The 14,771-nt window shown below is 34.0% G+C and overlaps 1 protein-coding gene across 1 annotated transcript; it reads right to left on the bottom strand.

Annotated features, from left to right (window-relative positions):
- Nucleotides 1-1,415: 1,415 nt before the first annotated feature.
- Nucleotides 1,416-14,529, bottom strand: hadhab (hydroxyacyl-CoA dehydrogenase trifunctional multienzyme complex subunit alpha b). Its single transcript, XM_051132875.1, has 20 exons — nt 14,391-14,529; nt 13,520-13,561; nt 12,353-12,423; nt 12,136-12,269; nt 11,893-12,031; nt 11,529-11,648; nt 11,331-11,433; nt 10,797-10,919; nt 8,890-9,008; nt 8,735-8,791; nt 8,380-8,489; nt 7,043-7,177; nt 5,454-5,625; nt 5,287-5,373; nt 5,073-5,213; nt 4,905-4,973; nt 4,576-4,771; nt 3,039-3,153; nt 2,750-2,895; nt 1,416-2,068 (listed from the first exon to the last, which is right to left on the bottom strand). Exons 1-20 carry the CDS (start codon nt 14,455-14,457, stop codon nt 1,923-1,925), a joined length of 2,292 nt encoding a protein of 763 aa, XP_050988832.1. The 5' UTR covers nt 14,458-14,529; the 3' UTR covers nt 1,416-1,922.
- Between the last annotated feature and the right edge of the window lie 242 nt (nt 14,530-14,771).

Here is a 14,771-nt window from a genome sequence, read left to right as displayed (position 1 = left end):
ACAAATATTTGCCTTATTTTTATTTATTTTTATTTTATTTTTTTAAAAATTCAGCCCCTCACGTTTTTCTTTTTCTTTTTATTTCTGTGACTGTACAGTTTTGCAGAAGGACCAGGAGCTTTATATGTGAAATATGCATAAACTAAAATTGTAGCTCTAAAATTGCTAAAACCAATTGTTTTTTAGAATTACTTATAAAATCAATATTTCATGTCCACAACAGTGCTGTTATTGTTAGAATAAAAATGTCAAAATAAATAAATAAAATAATAATAATAAAATAAAGAAAGAAAGAAGTTTGACTTAAAATAAAGCTGAATTATAAAGATTTGATGGAAAAACTTACCCTGGCAACAAACTGAAAAAAGTTTAACGTACAAATATTACTAAAACATTGCATACATTAATGTTGTTGCTAAAACCAATTGTTTTGTATTTTGTAAAGTAATGTAGAAGTAATTTACGATTACAAATAAAATCAGTATTTCATGTAAAGGACAGTGTTGTTATTGTTAAAGAAAAAACGAAAAAAAAAAAAGATATGTTTTTCTTAATTGAAACAAACTGAAATATAAATATTTGATGAAAAACCTAACCTAAAACAAGGTTGGCCTAATATATATTAAAACAAAATCACTTAAAGCTTCAAAAAATATAATAAAATTCAATACAAATGACAAAAGCACTTATCAATATTACTAAAATTTAAACTAAAATAAAAAAGTATAAAAATAAAATAATAAAACCTATTTAAAATATTAAAAATAGAAATATTAAAATATACAAAAATAAAATATTAATAATATTAATAATACTTAAAAAAAAAAAACTGTGGTCCATAAATGTAATAATGTGTCAAATAATCAAATAATCTGGTGATTATCACAAAATAAACACCTTCAAAGTTGATTTCTTAATTTAATTTGCAAATTTATCCAGAGCAGGTGTATATTTCATTTATTTATTTATTTGACTGATCCACCGAGCGCCCCCTGTAGGAGATCAAGTTTTCTCTTTATAAGAAAAAGCCAATATCAATAACATTGACCTTTCCACTCCATTTAGTTTATTGATTGCAACTCAAGATCTCAAGGTCTGTAGAAAAGACAGGAACAGATTATGCTATAATAATGATCTAAATTAAATGTTCTCATATGGCGTTCTGCTTTAGTACCCAAGTTACTATATAAAGATGCTGTACAGCTATAGTTCATTTAAATTGTAATATACATCCTATATTTTTTAATGCTATTAAATAAAGCTTCCAATTTTGTCATTAAATGTAATGTATGTTTCATACACAATTTTTAGTACAGTTGGTAGTTAACAGATGCATGTCTACATGTTTATAACATCAGAAAGACAAGTTCACATGACCCAAATTGTCTGTAACAAACACATGGAATCAATAAAAACACAGTAGATTTGAGCATTTCATTTAATTCACTGACATTTTTTATGTGAGGCCACATTCTATGTCCAGAGAGACAGATTGAGCTCTGTCAAATAAAAAGTTATTTTACAGATAAGTGCTTTTGGCCTATACCCTAGAAAACATGAGGAAGAGCATTAGGTTTTGATTTTGACATCTGTACTGGAATGCGCCTGATGTCTCTGCCTGTACAGTTTGTACACAATCATTAGAAAACAATTTCACCTGGAGTTCATTAATATACAAAAACAACTCAAAAACTAAATTAATTTAGTAAAAGGCTATCGCCTGGCCATAGTCTACCTGAATTTTAGTCTTACACATGGCATCTTACGGGGAAGTGATATTTCATATTGTAATATATGATCTGTCCGTTTAAAGGAACAAAAGGCCCTTCACATTCTGTACTCTTGCTTTAAGTGCACAATCGTGATTGCTTGTTTTTCACATGAATCTTCTAAGAAGTAGTAATGGCACATGACGGCTAAAGTCACTTGTGAAATTTCTTGCTTGGATCCTTGGCGTGATCGAGCAGCAGCTGACAAGGTGTAAACTGGTTCCCAAAGACCTCCTCAAACTTTCTCATCTTCTCCACAAGTTTGTCTGCACCAAAGCTGTCCACAAACCTGAAGGGTCCTGCAATTGGATAATTAACATAATGATGGGACTGAATGCATGTTATTCCTAAACTGTAGAGGAAATTTGAAAGGGAAATTTGAAAGGATTAGTTCACTTCCAGAATAAATATTTTCTGATAATTTACTCACCCCCATGTCATCAAGATGTTCATGTCTTTCTTTCTACAGTCAAAAATAAATTAAGCTTTTTGAGGAAAACATTTCAGGATTTTTCCTCACATAGTGGACTTCAATGGGGTTTGCTTTGTAAACACTGGGTCGGTACTTTCGCCTGCATCAGACGTGCGTGATTATGTAATGTGTGAAGTCAAGCTAGTGCAAGACAAGTATTTGTGGTTAAAGCGTATATCTTTTTTATTTTTTTAGAAAATGACTGATCAGACCCCTAGATAAGACCCTCATTCCTCTGCTGGGATCATGTAGAGTCCTTTGAAGCTGCACTGAAACTGTAATTTGGACATTCAACTTGTTGGCTCCCATTGAAGTCCACTATATGGAGAAAAATCCTGGAATGATTTCCTCAAAAACCTTAATGTCTTTTTGACTGAAAAAAGACAGACATGAATATTGGATGACATGGGGGTGAGTAAATTACCAGGAAATTTTTATTCTGGAAGTGATCTAATTCTTTAAAGGAAAAAAAAAGTCAAAAAATGTTAATTCAGACTTAGATTCTCACCTCCAAGGCAGGGTGGAAAGCCGAGACCGAACACGGCCCCAATGTCACCCTCCACTGGATTGGCAAGGATTCCCTCTTGCAAACACAGAACAGCCTCATTCACAAAACGAGACACCAACCTGTACTGAATATCTGAGTCTGAAGATCTGGATGGAGAGACAGAAATACATTTTTTTTTTCTAATTTGGATGAAAAATTATAAATTATCCTACTAGAAAACAATAACACTGCATTTGTCCTGATAAAAAGTTGCTTTATGAATTGAACCTAATGAGTCTGAACAACTTACATTGCAGCGTTTGGTGTCAGTTTGTATGATTCCAAAATCTCCAGAGCTTCTGGGTTCACATCTCTGCGTTTGAGTCCTGGCTGGTAGATGTAGCAGCCCTTGCCTGATTTACGGCCTAAGAGTAAATTAAGAAGAAATGATTTATGCCAATTATACTGAACATGTTAAAGGAAAAGTTCACTTCCAGAACAAAAATTTACAGATAATGTCCTCACCCCTTTGTCATCCAAGATGTTCATGTCTTTCTTTCTCCAGTCATAAAGAAATTGTGTTTTTTGAGGAAAACATTTCTGCATTTTTCTTCATATAATGAACTGATATGGTGCACTGAGTTTGAATTTCCAACATGCAGTTTAAATGCGGATTCAAACGATCCCAAATACGGTTGTAAACAATCCCAGCTGAGGAAGAAGGGTCTTATCTAGCGAAACGATCGGTTATTTTCATTAAAAAAAATACTATTTAAATACTTCTTAATTTCAAATGTTTGTCTTGTCTTGCTCTGCCTGAACTCTGTGTATTCTGGTTCAAGACAGTTAGGTTATGTCGAAAAAAACTCCCATCTCATGTTCTCCCTCAACTTCAAAAATCATTTCAAAAATCATCCTACATTGCTGCAGAAGTACCGACCCAGTCTTTCCAAAGTGAACATGCAAAGAAGATCAAACACCCTTAACAAAAAAGACAAAACAGCGATATAGGACGATTTTGAAGTTGAGGGAGAACATGAGATGGGAGTTTTTCGACATACCCTAACTGTCATGAACCGGAAAAAAAACAGTCCAGGCAGAGTAAGACAAGACAAGCATTTGACGTTAAAAAAAGACATATATAAATTGTATTATTTTAATGAAAATAACCAATCGTTACGCTAGATAAGACCCTTCTTTCTCAGCTGGGATCGTTTACAACTGCATTTGGGATTGTTTGAAGCCGCATTTAAACTGCATGTTGGAAGTTCAAAATCGGGGCACCATATCAGTCCATTATATGGAGAAAAAATGCTGAAATGTTTTTCTCAAAAAACAATTTCTTTATGACTGGAGAAAGAAAGACATGAACATCTTGGATGACAAAGGGGTGAGTACATTCTGTAAATTTTTGTTCTGAAAGTGCACTTCTCCTTTAAGAGCTAAATTACCATGTTTGCGAGAATACTTGCAGATGGGCATTTTGACACATACAAGTGTGTGTTTAACCAATCAAGGCCTATAAAGGGACAAAAATAACTTAATACTCCTGCGCTCTATGAGCACCGTCTTCATGTGCACTGACAGAGCTCAGAAACAGAGTGCGCGCATATTGCGAAATTAGTTCTCTTTCACTGCTTATTGCATTTAAACGGCTTAAAATTTCTTGTTTTTACACTGCAATGCTTAAAATGCATGCAAACAATATGTTTTCGTGACCACATAGCACAGCAATGTCACATTAGTATGTAATCGCGATAGAGACGATAGTCCAAAAAAAATAAAAATAAAAATCTACCGGTTGACAAATTTCTGCCTGTTAATTGCCCTTAATCTAAAGAATGTACCTTTAAATCCTTTGTCCACCATGCTCTTCAAAAACTCAATATTTCCCCCTCCAAATCTGGAGCCGAAGGCCTTGCCGAGGTCTTCAGCCACGTGAGCTGCCACATCAATGCCCACTTCATCAGCCAGGGTAGCAGCACCCACAGGGAAGCCAAAGCCTGTGGTCAGGGAATCCAGCTTCTTGGGATCAACACCTTCCTGTAAGTAGAAAACAAAATGATCTGCATATTGAGCATGTTACTAATACTATAAAGGACGTCATTGTAGCTTGTGTCTAATACTTCTACAACAGATGGGTAAAAATTAATAATTCGGAAGGAAATACACAAACCTGCAATACACGCACTGCCTCAGCCAACATGGGAGCTAAACATCTGGTGGTGTAGAAACCTGGTCCGTCCTGAAGACAAAAATTGTACATTACTCCAAAACATTTTAATGGATTACAGAGCCATAAATTGTGCATTTAGGATTGACAGAAGAATATATGACATCTCACCCCAACAACTATAATGACTTTGCCTTGCTTCAAGCCAACCGCCACCGCTGAGGCTGTTGTGTCCTTGGAGGTTTTATCTGTGGTGATGATCTCCAGAAGCTGCATTTTATCAACTGGAGAAAAGTAGTGCATTCCAATTACCTGAAACAAAACAACAACACATTTGAGATCACCTCCAACTATGACATGGTGGTCAAGAACTCAAATTTCTTACCTTTTCAGGTCGCTTGCTGACAGCTGCAATATCTTTGATTGGTAAAGCAGATGTGTTGGTTGCAAATATACAGTGCGGAGAGATCACCTACAATGACAGAATATGGTATCAAAGCTTTCGTATTTAGGAGAAGTTGAAAATGAAGTCTTGTTTGATCTTGAACTTACAGCTTCAACTTCTTTCAGGACTTTGTGTTTGATGTTTAAGTCCTCAAACACAGCTTCAATGATCATGTCAGCTTTATTAAAGCCATTGTAGTCAAGCTGCCCTGTGAGGTTGGACAGAAAACTGTCCCTTTCGAATGATGTTATGCTCCTCTTCTTAGTCTTGTCATTTAGCCTGAAAATAAAATACAATTAATACAGTTAAATATAATAAAGAATTCAAAATGAAATTAAAAATAAAATACAAAAATATATTAAAAAGTCAGAAAGCTCTCAGATTTCATCAAAAAACATCTTAATTTGTGTTCTGAAGATGAACAGCATGAAACAACATGAGGGTGATTTATATTTCTGGCTGAACTTCTTCAGGTTTGACACTGTGACTGAAAACTACTGCGTGCGACTATAAAAAAATATTTACGAGCACCATGTGCGCCTGACTCGATCAGCATATTTGTGTTTGCGCTGAGGGGAGCTTCAAAGGTTTCTATGTGTTTATTGCGTAATGCATCACAGACATATCTCACAAATCCTTTGATAAACAAACTGTAGACAGGGTGTAAATAAGAGATTGTTTGTGCAGTGTAGAGAGCTTCGTTTATTATAATGAAACTTTGTAAGATTGCCATGAACTGAAATGAGTGACAGATAGATTTAATCATTTTTAAGGGAGTTTGTAAATGAGATATTGATTTAATGCAACAGTTAAATAAACAAGAAGTTAATATTAAGTGACTTACACTGTCTGACCACAACACCATTGCCTGATTTTGCTCTATTTCGTCATTAAAAATAGTCTGAAACAAGTCACAACTGAGCCGCTTCATGACTCTATTCAAACACAGCGGTGTTTTGTTTATGAATGATTCTATATTTTTAAATCAATCTAGTGAGTCAATGATTCAATTTCCCATTTATAAAGACAGCCACTTGCTTTAGTCATGAATGAATCAGCTGTTTGAACAAATCAAATGAACGAATGATTCAGTAATTAAATCAGTGACTTGCCGCCACCTACTGGCAGATTTAGTTTCATTTTTAAAGTTTAAAGCTTTTCAGTTATTTAAATCATTTCAGAAATCAATATTTCTGTTTTCAAAATGTTATATTTAAAACATTAATCTCAACATGAATTTATGAATTTGATTGCATTCATGCCACCTCTGAACCTCATTAGACATATGAAAATACACCTACAAGCCACTTTTGTGTTCTTCTGTGCCACCTCTGTAGTACAAATTAATTTTGTTAATACTGATTTCATTTGATTGCTAACTTATTGTTATTCTACTTGTTCTTATTCTGTTGTTTTAATTAGAAAATTTTAATTTGAAACCTTAAAAAAAAAAAATTGACATAAAAGATGACACACTTTTAATAAAGTTAGAAAAATGCCATTACAAAGGTAAAAACAAAATTCCTCTCTAAATCACTTTAAGGAGTCAAATATCACCTCGTAAGGGGAAGGCTAATTTTTGATCCGATTTTTTGATTATTGATTAGAAGGTGCTCCTACAAAGAAACCTAAGCGTAGAGCCCTGTTTGATCTAGATAATTTTTAAATTCATTAGCTCAGTATACTTAATACTCACCCTTTATAGACTTGCTGCTCTCCGCGACTGAGTCCTTCCACTGCGGTGTCCTTAAGAATAGTGTGAATGCCTTTATCTACAGTCACTTGAGCGATGCCAGCACCCATCAGCCCTGCTCCCAAGACAGCAAGTGTTCTACAAACAGAAAATCAAGACAAATGAATTACAATTTTACAAGCAATAAACAAACACAGGGCTCTAGACTCATCCTACCCACTGGTCGCTCTTCTGTGACTAACTTTCTCAGTTGGTCACAAGAGCACATGATTTGGTCAAATTATTATTTATTTATTTATTTATTTATGCTATAACATAGGATTAATCAATGCATGCTGATGAACTTTTATCATAGTTCATAGTTATATGGTAACAAGTATATGGTAACAAAAGTGGTTAATATTCAATCGGTCCTTTTTATCAGTATTATTAGATGTGATCTGAATTTTGTGAACGGGAGTTCCCTATTTGCATGTTATAAGCCGGGCTTCAGATGCTTTCGCTTTTGAATTCACTCTCGTCACGTTTTACAAGAAAAGATTGTCTGTTTTGCTTACATCTATACACCTTTCACTTTTTTTAGATTAAAACAAAAGATCGATTTTTTTGTTATTCTTAATTAAAAAAACACAACGATAAAACACTAGGCTACAATGACAAACTAGCTTACATAATGTTTATTAACAAAAAAGAAAACAATGAGGCATTGCATACACCACAGGCTATTAAACACTGACTAATAAATAACAGAATGTGTAGCAAAAACCGAGGAATCAAATAAAAAAAAAAATTAAAGAAAGCCTCCATAGCATAGCGTGAGGTTAAACACAAAGATAACACACTTTTCAAAATGAAAACAAAAAGAAAACAGTGACAGTGCTTCCATGTTTTTTTTTTTCCACAAGAATAACAACATGTTCACCTTCTCTGGTTTAGGAAGCGTTTTTTTTACTTTACTTTAGCTTAAAAACAAAAACAAATCCTCCATCTGCCACTGATTCCTCAACATACGTGTCATTTTTGCCATGCTGACGCGGCAAATATAAACCAGGCTCTACACCCAAAGCACTCGCACTGAAAGTGCCGTTTTTCACGTGATCAGTTAAAATTACAGTCAAACCACTGATGTCACATGGACTATTTTAACAATGCCCTTACTATTTTTCTTGAATGTGGTAGGGCACTTGCTGCCTATGGAGGGTCAGAGAGCCCTCAGATTTCATCAAAAATACCTAAATTTGTGTTCTGAAGATGAATGAAGGTGATTAATTAACGATAGTCACGCAGTGTCAGTCTACCTTATGAATTGACATATAGTAATAGAGTAATAAAATACATACTTTACTTCCTTTTCAGGGGTTCCGAATCGATTTTTCTTGCATGTGACCTGACCGTGGTAAAGGCCAATAAGTGCTTTAGACTCGGAGGTCATGGCTAACTTGCCAAAATTCTGAAATGGAGATAAAGAGGTAATATTAGATGTTAATACTATACACATAACATTGTCTTTAATCAGTTGAAATTAACAACATGCTTTCAGTTACAAAATTCAAATACACCAGATCAGAAACGCAAGTGAGGATTTGAGGAGACAAATGAGATGTGTAATAAAGTGGAATAATTCATGGGATACTGTTCATTAACTCAAGTGTAGGATAGAACTGATAATAAACAGTTTAAACACTTTCACAGCACCTGTGCCTCAGCCAGGTAACCTGCAGTCGGACCCTGTTCTAGACCAGCCTTCACACACTGAAAGAGAAAACAAGCAGGTGTCATTACACATAAACTATTGCTACCATGATTTATGATAACACATCACACTGAGCACAGAATAACAAATATTGTACTTCAATTATTTTCAGTGGTGCAGGGTACAGTCCCTTGGTCTGTTTCATGACTTTCTTCTGAACTGTATTGTAGATCTGCTGTCTCACAAATGGGTAACTCATGACGTAGTCTTGAATTTCTGCATTAAAAAAAAAATTTAAACAAAGCAAAGTTATGGTATATATATGCAACACTGATTCAGATAATGAATTAAAGGATTAGTTCACCCAAAAATGAAAATGCTGTCATTAAATACTCACCCTCATGTTGTTTCAAACCCGTAAGACCTTTGTTCATCTTCAGAACACAAATTAAGATATTTTTTATTAAATCCAAGAGCTTTCTGACCCTTTATAAACAGCAATGCAACTGACACTTTGCAGAAAGGCCCAGAAATGTAGTAAGGACATTGTTAAAATAGTCCATGTGACATCAGTGGTTCAACTTCAATTTTATGAAGGTACAAGAACACTCTTTGCACCCAAAGAAAACAAAACGACTTTATTGAACAATTTCTTCCCATCCGTGTCAGTCTTCAGTGCACATTCACGACAGTATCATAACACGTGTGTGCATTCCCAATTGTAAACAAGCCATAAAGTCATTATTTTTGTTTTCTTTGCGCACAAAAAAAACATTCTCGTAGCTTCGTAAAATTAAGGTTGACCCACTGATGTCACATGGACTAAACTGCCCTCCAAAAGTTTGGAGACGCCCTAGAAAAGTGGGGTTTTGGACAATATTGGCATGAATCCTTTTTAATTTGTGATAATTTTGCACTGGTAAGGGACAAACATATTTTATTACATAAACAGTTTATACATAGAAAAATTAAATTTTCGATTCATTAAAATATCCACCATTAGCAACTATTACAGCTCTGCGTAATCTGGGCCTCAATTCATTGTATTCTAAACTTAATTGGCAATTGATAATTGTAGCTATTAAGGTGTGCTGACCCAAGAATCTTTTAAAAACCTGGGCCAAGTTTAAACCAGTAACCAGGCATCACAGCTGGCAAAGGGGCATGTCTGACTTTGACATGTATATATTGCCATTATTACGTAAACAAAATGAAATTTATTATTGCTGGTCTTCAATGATAATGTCAAGTTACTTTAATGTATTTGCACCAAAAAAGTATTTATGCTGATATCGTCCAAAACCACACTTTGCCAGGGGTGTTTCAAAACTTTTGGAGGGAAGTGTATTTTATCATCTCGCACACCAAAAAAAAAAAAACTGATTCAGCACTCCACAAAATGGATAAAAACACTGAAATGCAACTCAGAATATGACACAAACCTGCAATAATTAAATAAGTTAAAAAATACAAATAAAATGTATTTTATCCCATTTTATTAACCAGTGTTTTTGCTGCTGACCTTCAATGATTTAATTCATCCATACTAATAAGCAAAAATTACTTTTGGTGTAAGGCTTTTGGTGCGATAAGTCTTTTACATTTTCCAAAAATAGAAGTTTTTATATTAAAAACAAACAAGCAAGCCCTGCCCAAATATAAAAGTAAGGCAAAAGTAATGTAACGCATTACTTTCTATAAAATATAACTAAGTAATGTAATTAGTTACTTTTTAGGGAGTAACGCAATATTGTAATGCATTACTTTTAAAAGTAGCTTTTCCCAGCACTGGTCCTTACTACCTTTCCAGGCCTGGAACATGTCAATTATGCCTATGCAGGGTCAGAAAGCTCTCGGATTTTATCAAAAATATCTTAACTTGTGTTCTGAAGATGAACAAAGGTCTTACAGGATTGAAACGACATGAAGGTGAGTAACTAATGACGGAATTTTCATTTTTGGGTGAACTATGTCTTTAACCTTGCAAAAGCCTAATTAAATAGTTATTTTAAAATTATTTTAGACACATAGTTGACTGGTAATTTGATTACAGGTAACACTTACTCTGCATCAAGCCCTTTTCTTTGGTAAGTGGGATTTGCTTCTTAGCAAGTCCTCTGGCAGCCTCCACAGCTACTTCCTCCAAGTATTCAATGGTCCTCTCCTCTGGACTCTTCAGTCCAGGCCCTAGATAATAAAAAAAGGGAGAGAGAGAGAGAGAAATTAATACTTGTATTTGGCAAGGATGCAATAAATTGATCCAAAGTGAAAAGAAAAGACTTATACGTTTTTACAAAAAAAAAATCTATTTCAAATATGCTGGCTTTTTTTTACTTTAAATTTACTTTAAAAAAAAAAAAAAAAAAAAAAAAAAAAAAATATGGTTACCACAAAAATGTTAAACAGCACTACTGTTTTCAACATTGATAATAATAAAAAATGTTTCTACGGCAGCAAATCATCACATTATAATGATTTCTGAAGGATCATGTGACACTGAACATTTTAAAATATATATTAAAATACAACACTGTTATTTTAAATTATAAGAGCATTTCACAATATTACGGTTTTACAAAAACACAGAAACTGTTTTACCAAGAGTATCCACCAGCTGGTGAACCAGTCCCATTTTCTTGGCTTTATCTGGACGGATGCTCCTTCCTGTTAGCACCATATCAAAAGCACTGGGAATACCAACCTGCATAAAACAAAGATGTAAAAACAACCTGACTTACATTGCAAAGAATCAGTCATGAGAATCCTTACTAAACGTATTGGTGGCATATTACAGACCATTTTGGGCAGTCTCTGTGTTCCTCCAGCTCCAGGCAGAAGGCCGAGCATGACCTCAGGGCAGCCCAGAACCGTCTTCTTACTCTTGGTGGCTATTCTGTACTGACAGGCAATGGCAAACTACAAAAACATAAAACACAATATCATCGTTGTAGAACTAAATGCACTTTAAATCTCATTTTTGTCTTAAATTTAGGTTATTTGCTTCTCGTTCTATATTTTAGTGTTTGTGTAAATCATAATCATCAATAAATAAAAAAAACACATCCAGAAAATTTCTAAAAATAAGGTCTGAAATTTGACCGTAATCCTATGCTCACCATGTGGGAGAAGAAAACACAACAAATGCACACAAATGCAATACCTCTAAGCCTCCACCGAGGCATGATCCATTAATGGCAGCGACAATAGGCTTAGAAGACTTCTCAATCTTCTCAAACATTTTCTGGCCCTCTTGAGAAAGGCTAGTGACCTCCTCTGCGGTCTTACAGGCCTGGATCATGCTAAATACAAGGTACAGCAAAACAAACAGGCAATATATCAGAACTGTATTTGATAATGATCACCACAATCAGATAATTAGCATATTACAAGTCCTGATACGAACCTAATGTCTGCCCCTGCAATGAAGCTGCCGGGTTTGGATGAGATGAGAACAACGCTCTGGACTGCATTGTTTCCCCAAACCTCCTCCATAACTTCTGTCATCTCCCTTTGCATCTGAACAGACAGTGTGTTGACCTAGACAAAAAAAAAAAAAAAACACATGATGCATTATAATATCACCTGAATGCATAAATGCAAGGTTTTGAGGAGACAGTTACCCGTGCATTGGGGTCATTTATGCGAACCACAGCGACATCTCCCTTGATCTCATAGTTCACGTGTGTACGAGCTGAGGAAATATTGAGAAGACGTGAAAATGAAAAAATAATCAATTAAATAATTGATATTATAAAAACACATGCTTCCACATGAATGAACTACCAGTCAAAAGTTTTGAAAAGTAAGATTTTTAATCTCTTCTGCTCACCAAGCCTGCATTTCTTTGATGCAAAGTACAGTAAAAACAGCAGAATTTTGAAATATTTTTTAAATTTAAAATAGCTGTTTTCTATTAGAATATATTTTAAAATGTAATTTATTCCTGTGATTTCAAAGCTGAATTTTTAGCATCATTACTGCAGTCACATGATCCTTCAGAAATCATTCTAATATTCTGATTTGCTCAGAAAAACATTTATCATTATTATTACTACTATTATTATTATGTTGAATACAGCTGAGTAGATTTTTTTCAGGTTTCTTTAATGAATAGAAATTTCAGAAGAACAGCATTTATATGAAATACAAATCATTAGTAACATTACAAATGTCTTTATCGTAACTTTAGAGCAATTTAAAGCATACTTGCTGAATAAAAATATTAATTTCTCCAAGCTTTTGAATTGTATAGTGTATAATGTTACAAAAGCTTTTTATTTTAGATAAATGCTGATCTTTAGATCTTTCTATTATCAAAGAACCCTGAAAAAATGTACTCAATTGTTTTAAATTTTAATAATAATAATAATAATAATAATAAAAAAATGTTTCCTGAACAGCAAAACAGCATATTAGAATGATTTCTGAAGGATCATGTGACACTGAAGACTGAAGTAATGATGCTGAAAATTTAGATTTGATCACAGGAATAAATTATATTTTAAAATATATTCAAATCGAAAGCAGTTATTTTAAATAGTAAAAATATTTCACAATATTACTGCTTTTGCTGTACTTTGGATCAAATAAATGCAGGCCTGGTGAGCAAAGAAACTTAAAAAAATATATATATATATTAAAAGTCTTTTGACTGGTAGTGTATGTTTATATAAATACACACACATACATGTTTTTATTTTGGATTAATCGTGATTAATCGATTTGACAACGCTAAATACACACACACACTTTCCTTTTATTTTGTATATAATATATAATGATTTTACCCATCATACAAGCGGCAACTCTAAAGGTCCGTCTCGTGACACCTTTATTGGACAAAAAATAAATAAAAAATAGTGATGAATATGTGAAGGTAAAATCATTGAAGGGTCATCATAATACCTAATATAAACGACCTCCAATCAGGCAGGGTCATGTTAGGATAAGTTGAAAGAGGTGATGATTAAATACACACAGAAGAATGCAGACCAGCCTGTAGAGGACATTACTCCAGCAGTACAGTCACAGATGAACTTTAACCTAGTTTCCCCTTAACCTACCCTATAAACCACAATGATAAAGCCACACACTTCCCAGAGATTATGAAAACATTATGAACTGAATACAAAGTCTCTCTATGAACAAATTTGACTTATTAATCATAATTTAACAATAATTCATATATTATCTATTAGAAACAGCAGCAGATCTCATTCAACTAATCACGATTAAACTAGTTTTCAATAGCAGAGGCGAAAACTCTGCAGTAAGCGAATATTACACACGTTTATACATATTTATTTTTATTCATTTTGTCATGCATTAACAGATAAGAGTCAGTATTAGCAATATGAATGGGAACAGCATGTCAGCTAACGCTACTGTTAATAATATATAACAAAAACGGCATTAATAAACACTGTCGTTTCGTTGCATACATCGTAATGTTATTGCAGTGTAAATACAGAAGCGTTAAACTTCTACAGCCACAAAACATTCATTACTAGACCTTGAGTTAATTAGCAGTTGAGCTAAGCTAGTACAGTGGAGTGGGACTGAGATGACTCTCCAAAGTGGTTTATTATGCAAGTGTCTAAGCCAAATACGATGGGGATGTAGAGTAATTTAAGGAAAGGTTGTGGACGTGTGAAATACCTGGAAACAGCGTATATCTTCTGGTTGAGAGTCTGGAGAGGGAACCGAGGGCTCGTACGCCGGCCATGTTTGGAGGTCAATGTGTGTAATGACAGCAGGCGGAAGACTGGAGGAGGAGGAAACATGTACTTCACTACACTGCCACAGACCTGCTGATCACAGGCAATACACCAACTCTAATACTACTACCTCAGGTAATAAGTGGATATACACTAGCAGTCAAAAGTTTTTGAACAGTAAGATTTTTAATGTTTTTTAATGCTTTTCTGCTCACCAAGCCTGCATTTATTTGTAGTATAAGTACAGCAAAAATATTTTTACTATTTAAAATGTTTTCTATTTGAATATATTTTAAAATGTAATTTATTTCTGTGATCAAAG

The sequence above is a fragment of the Labeo rohita genome, chromosome 17 (genome assembly GCF_022985175.1).
Source record: "Labeo rohita strain BAU-BD-2019 chromosome 17, IGBB_LRoh.1.0, whole genome shotgun sequence".
Taxonomy (NCBI): Eukaryota; Metazoa; Chordata; class Actinopteri; order Cypriniformes; family Cyprinidae; genus Labeo; species Labeo rohita.
The sequence above is the reverse complement of the archived record's forward strand: the minus strand, read 5'-3'. Positions and strand labels throughout refer to the sequence as shown.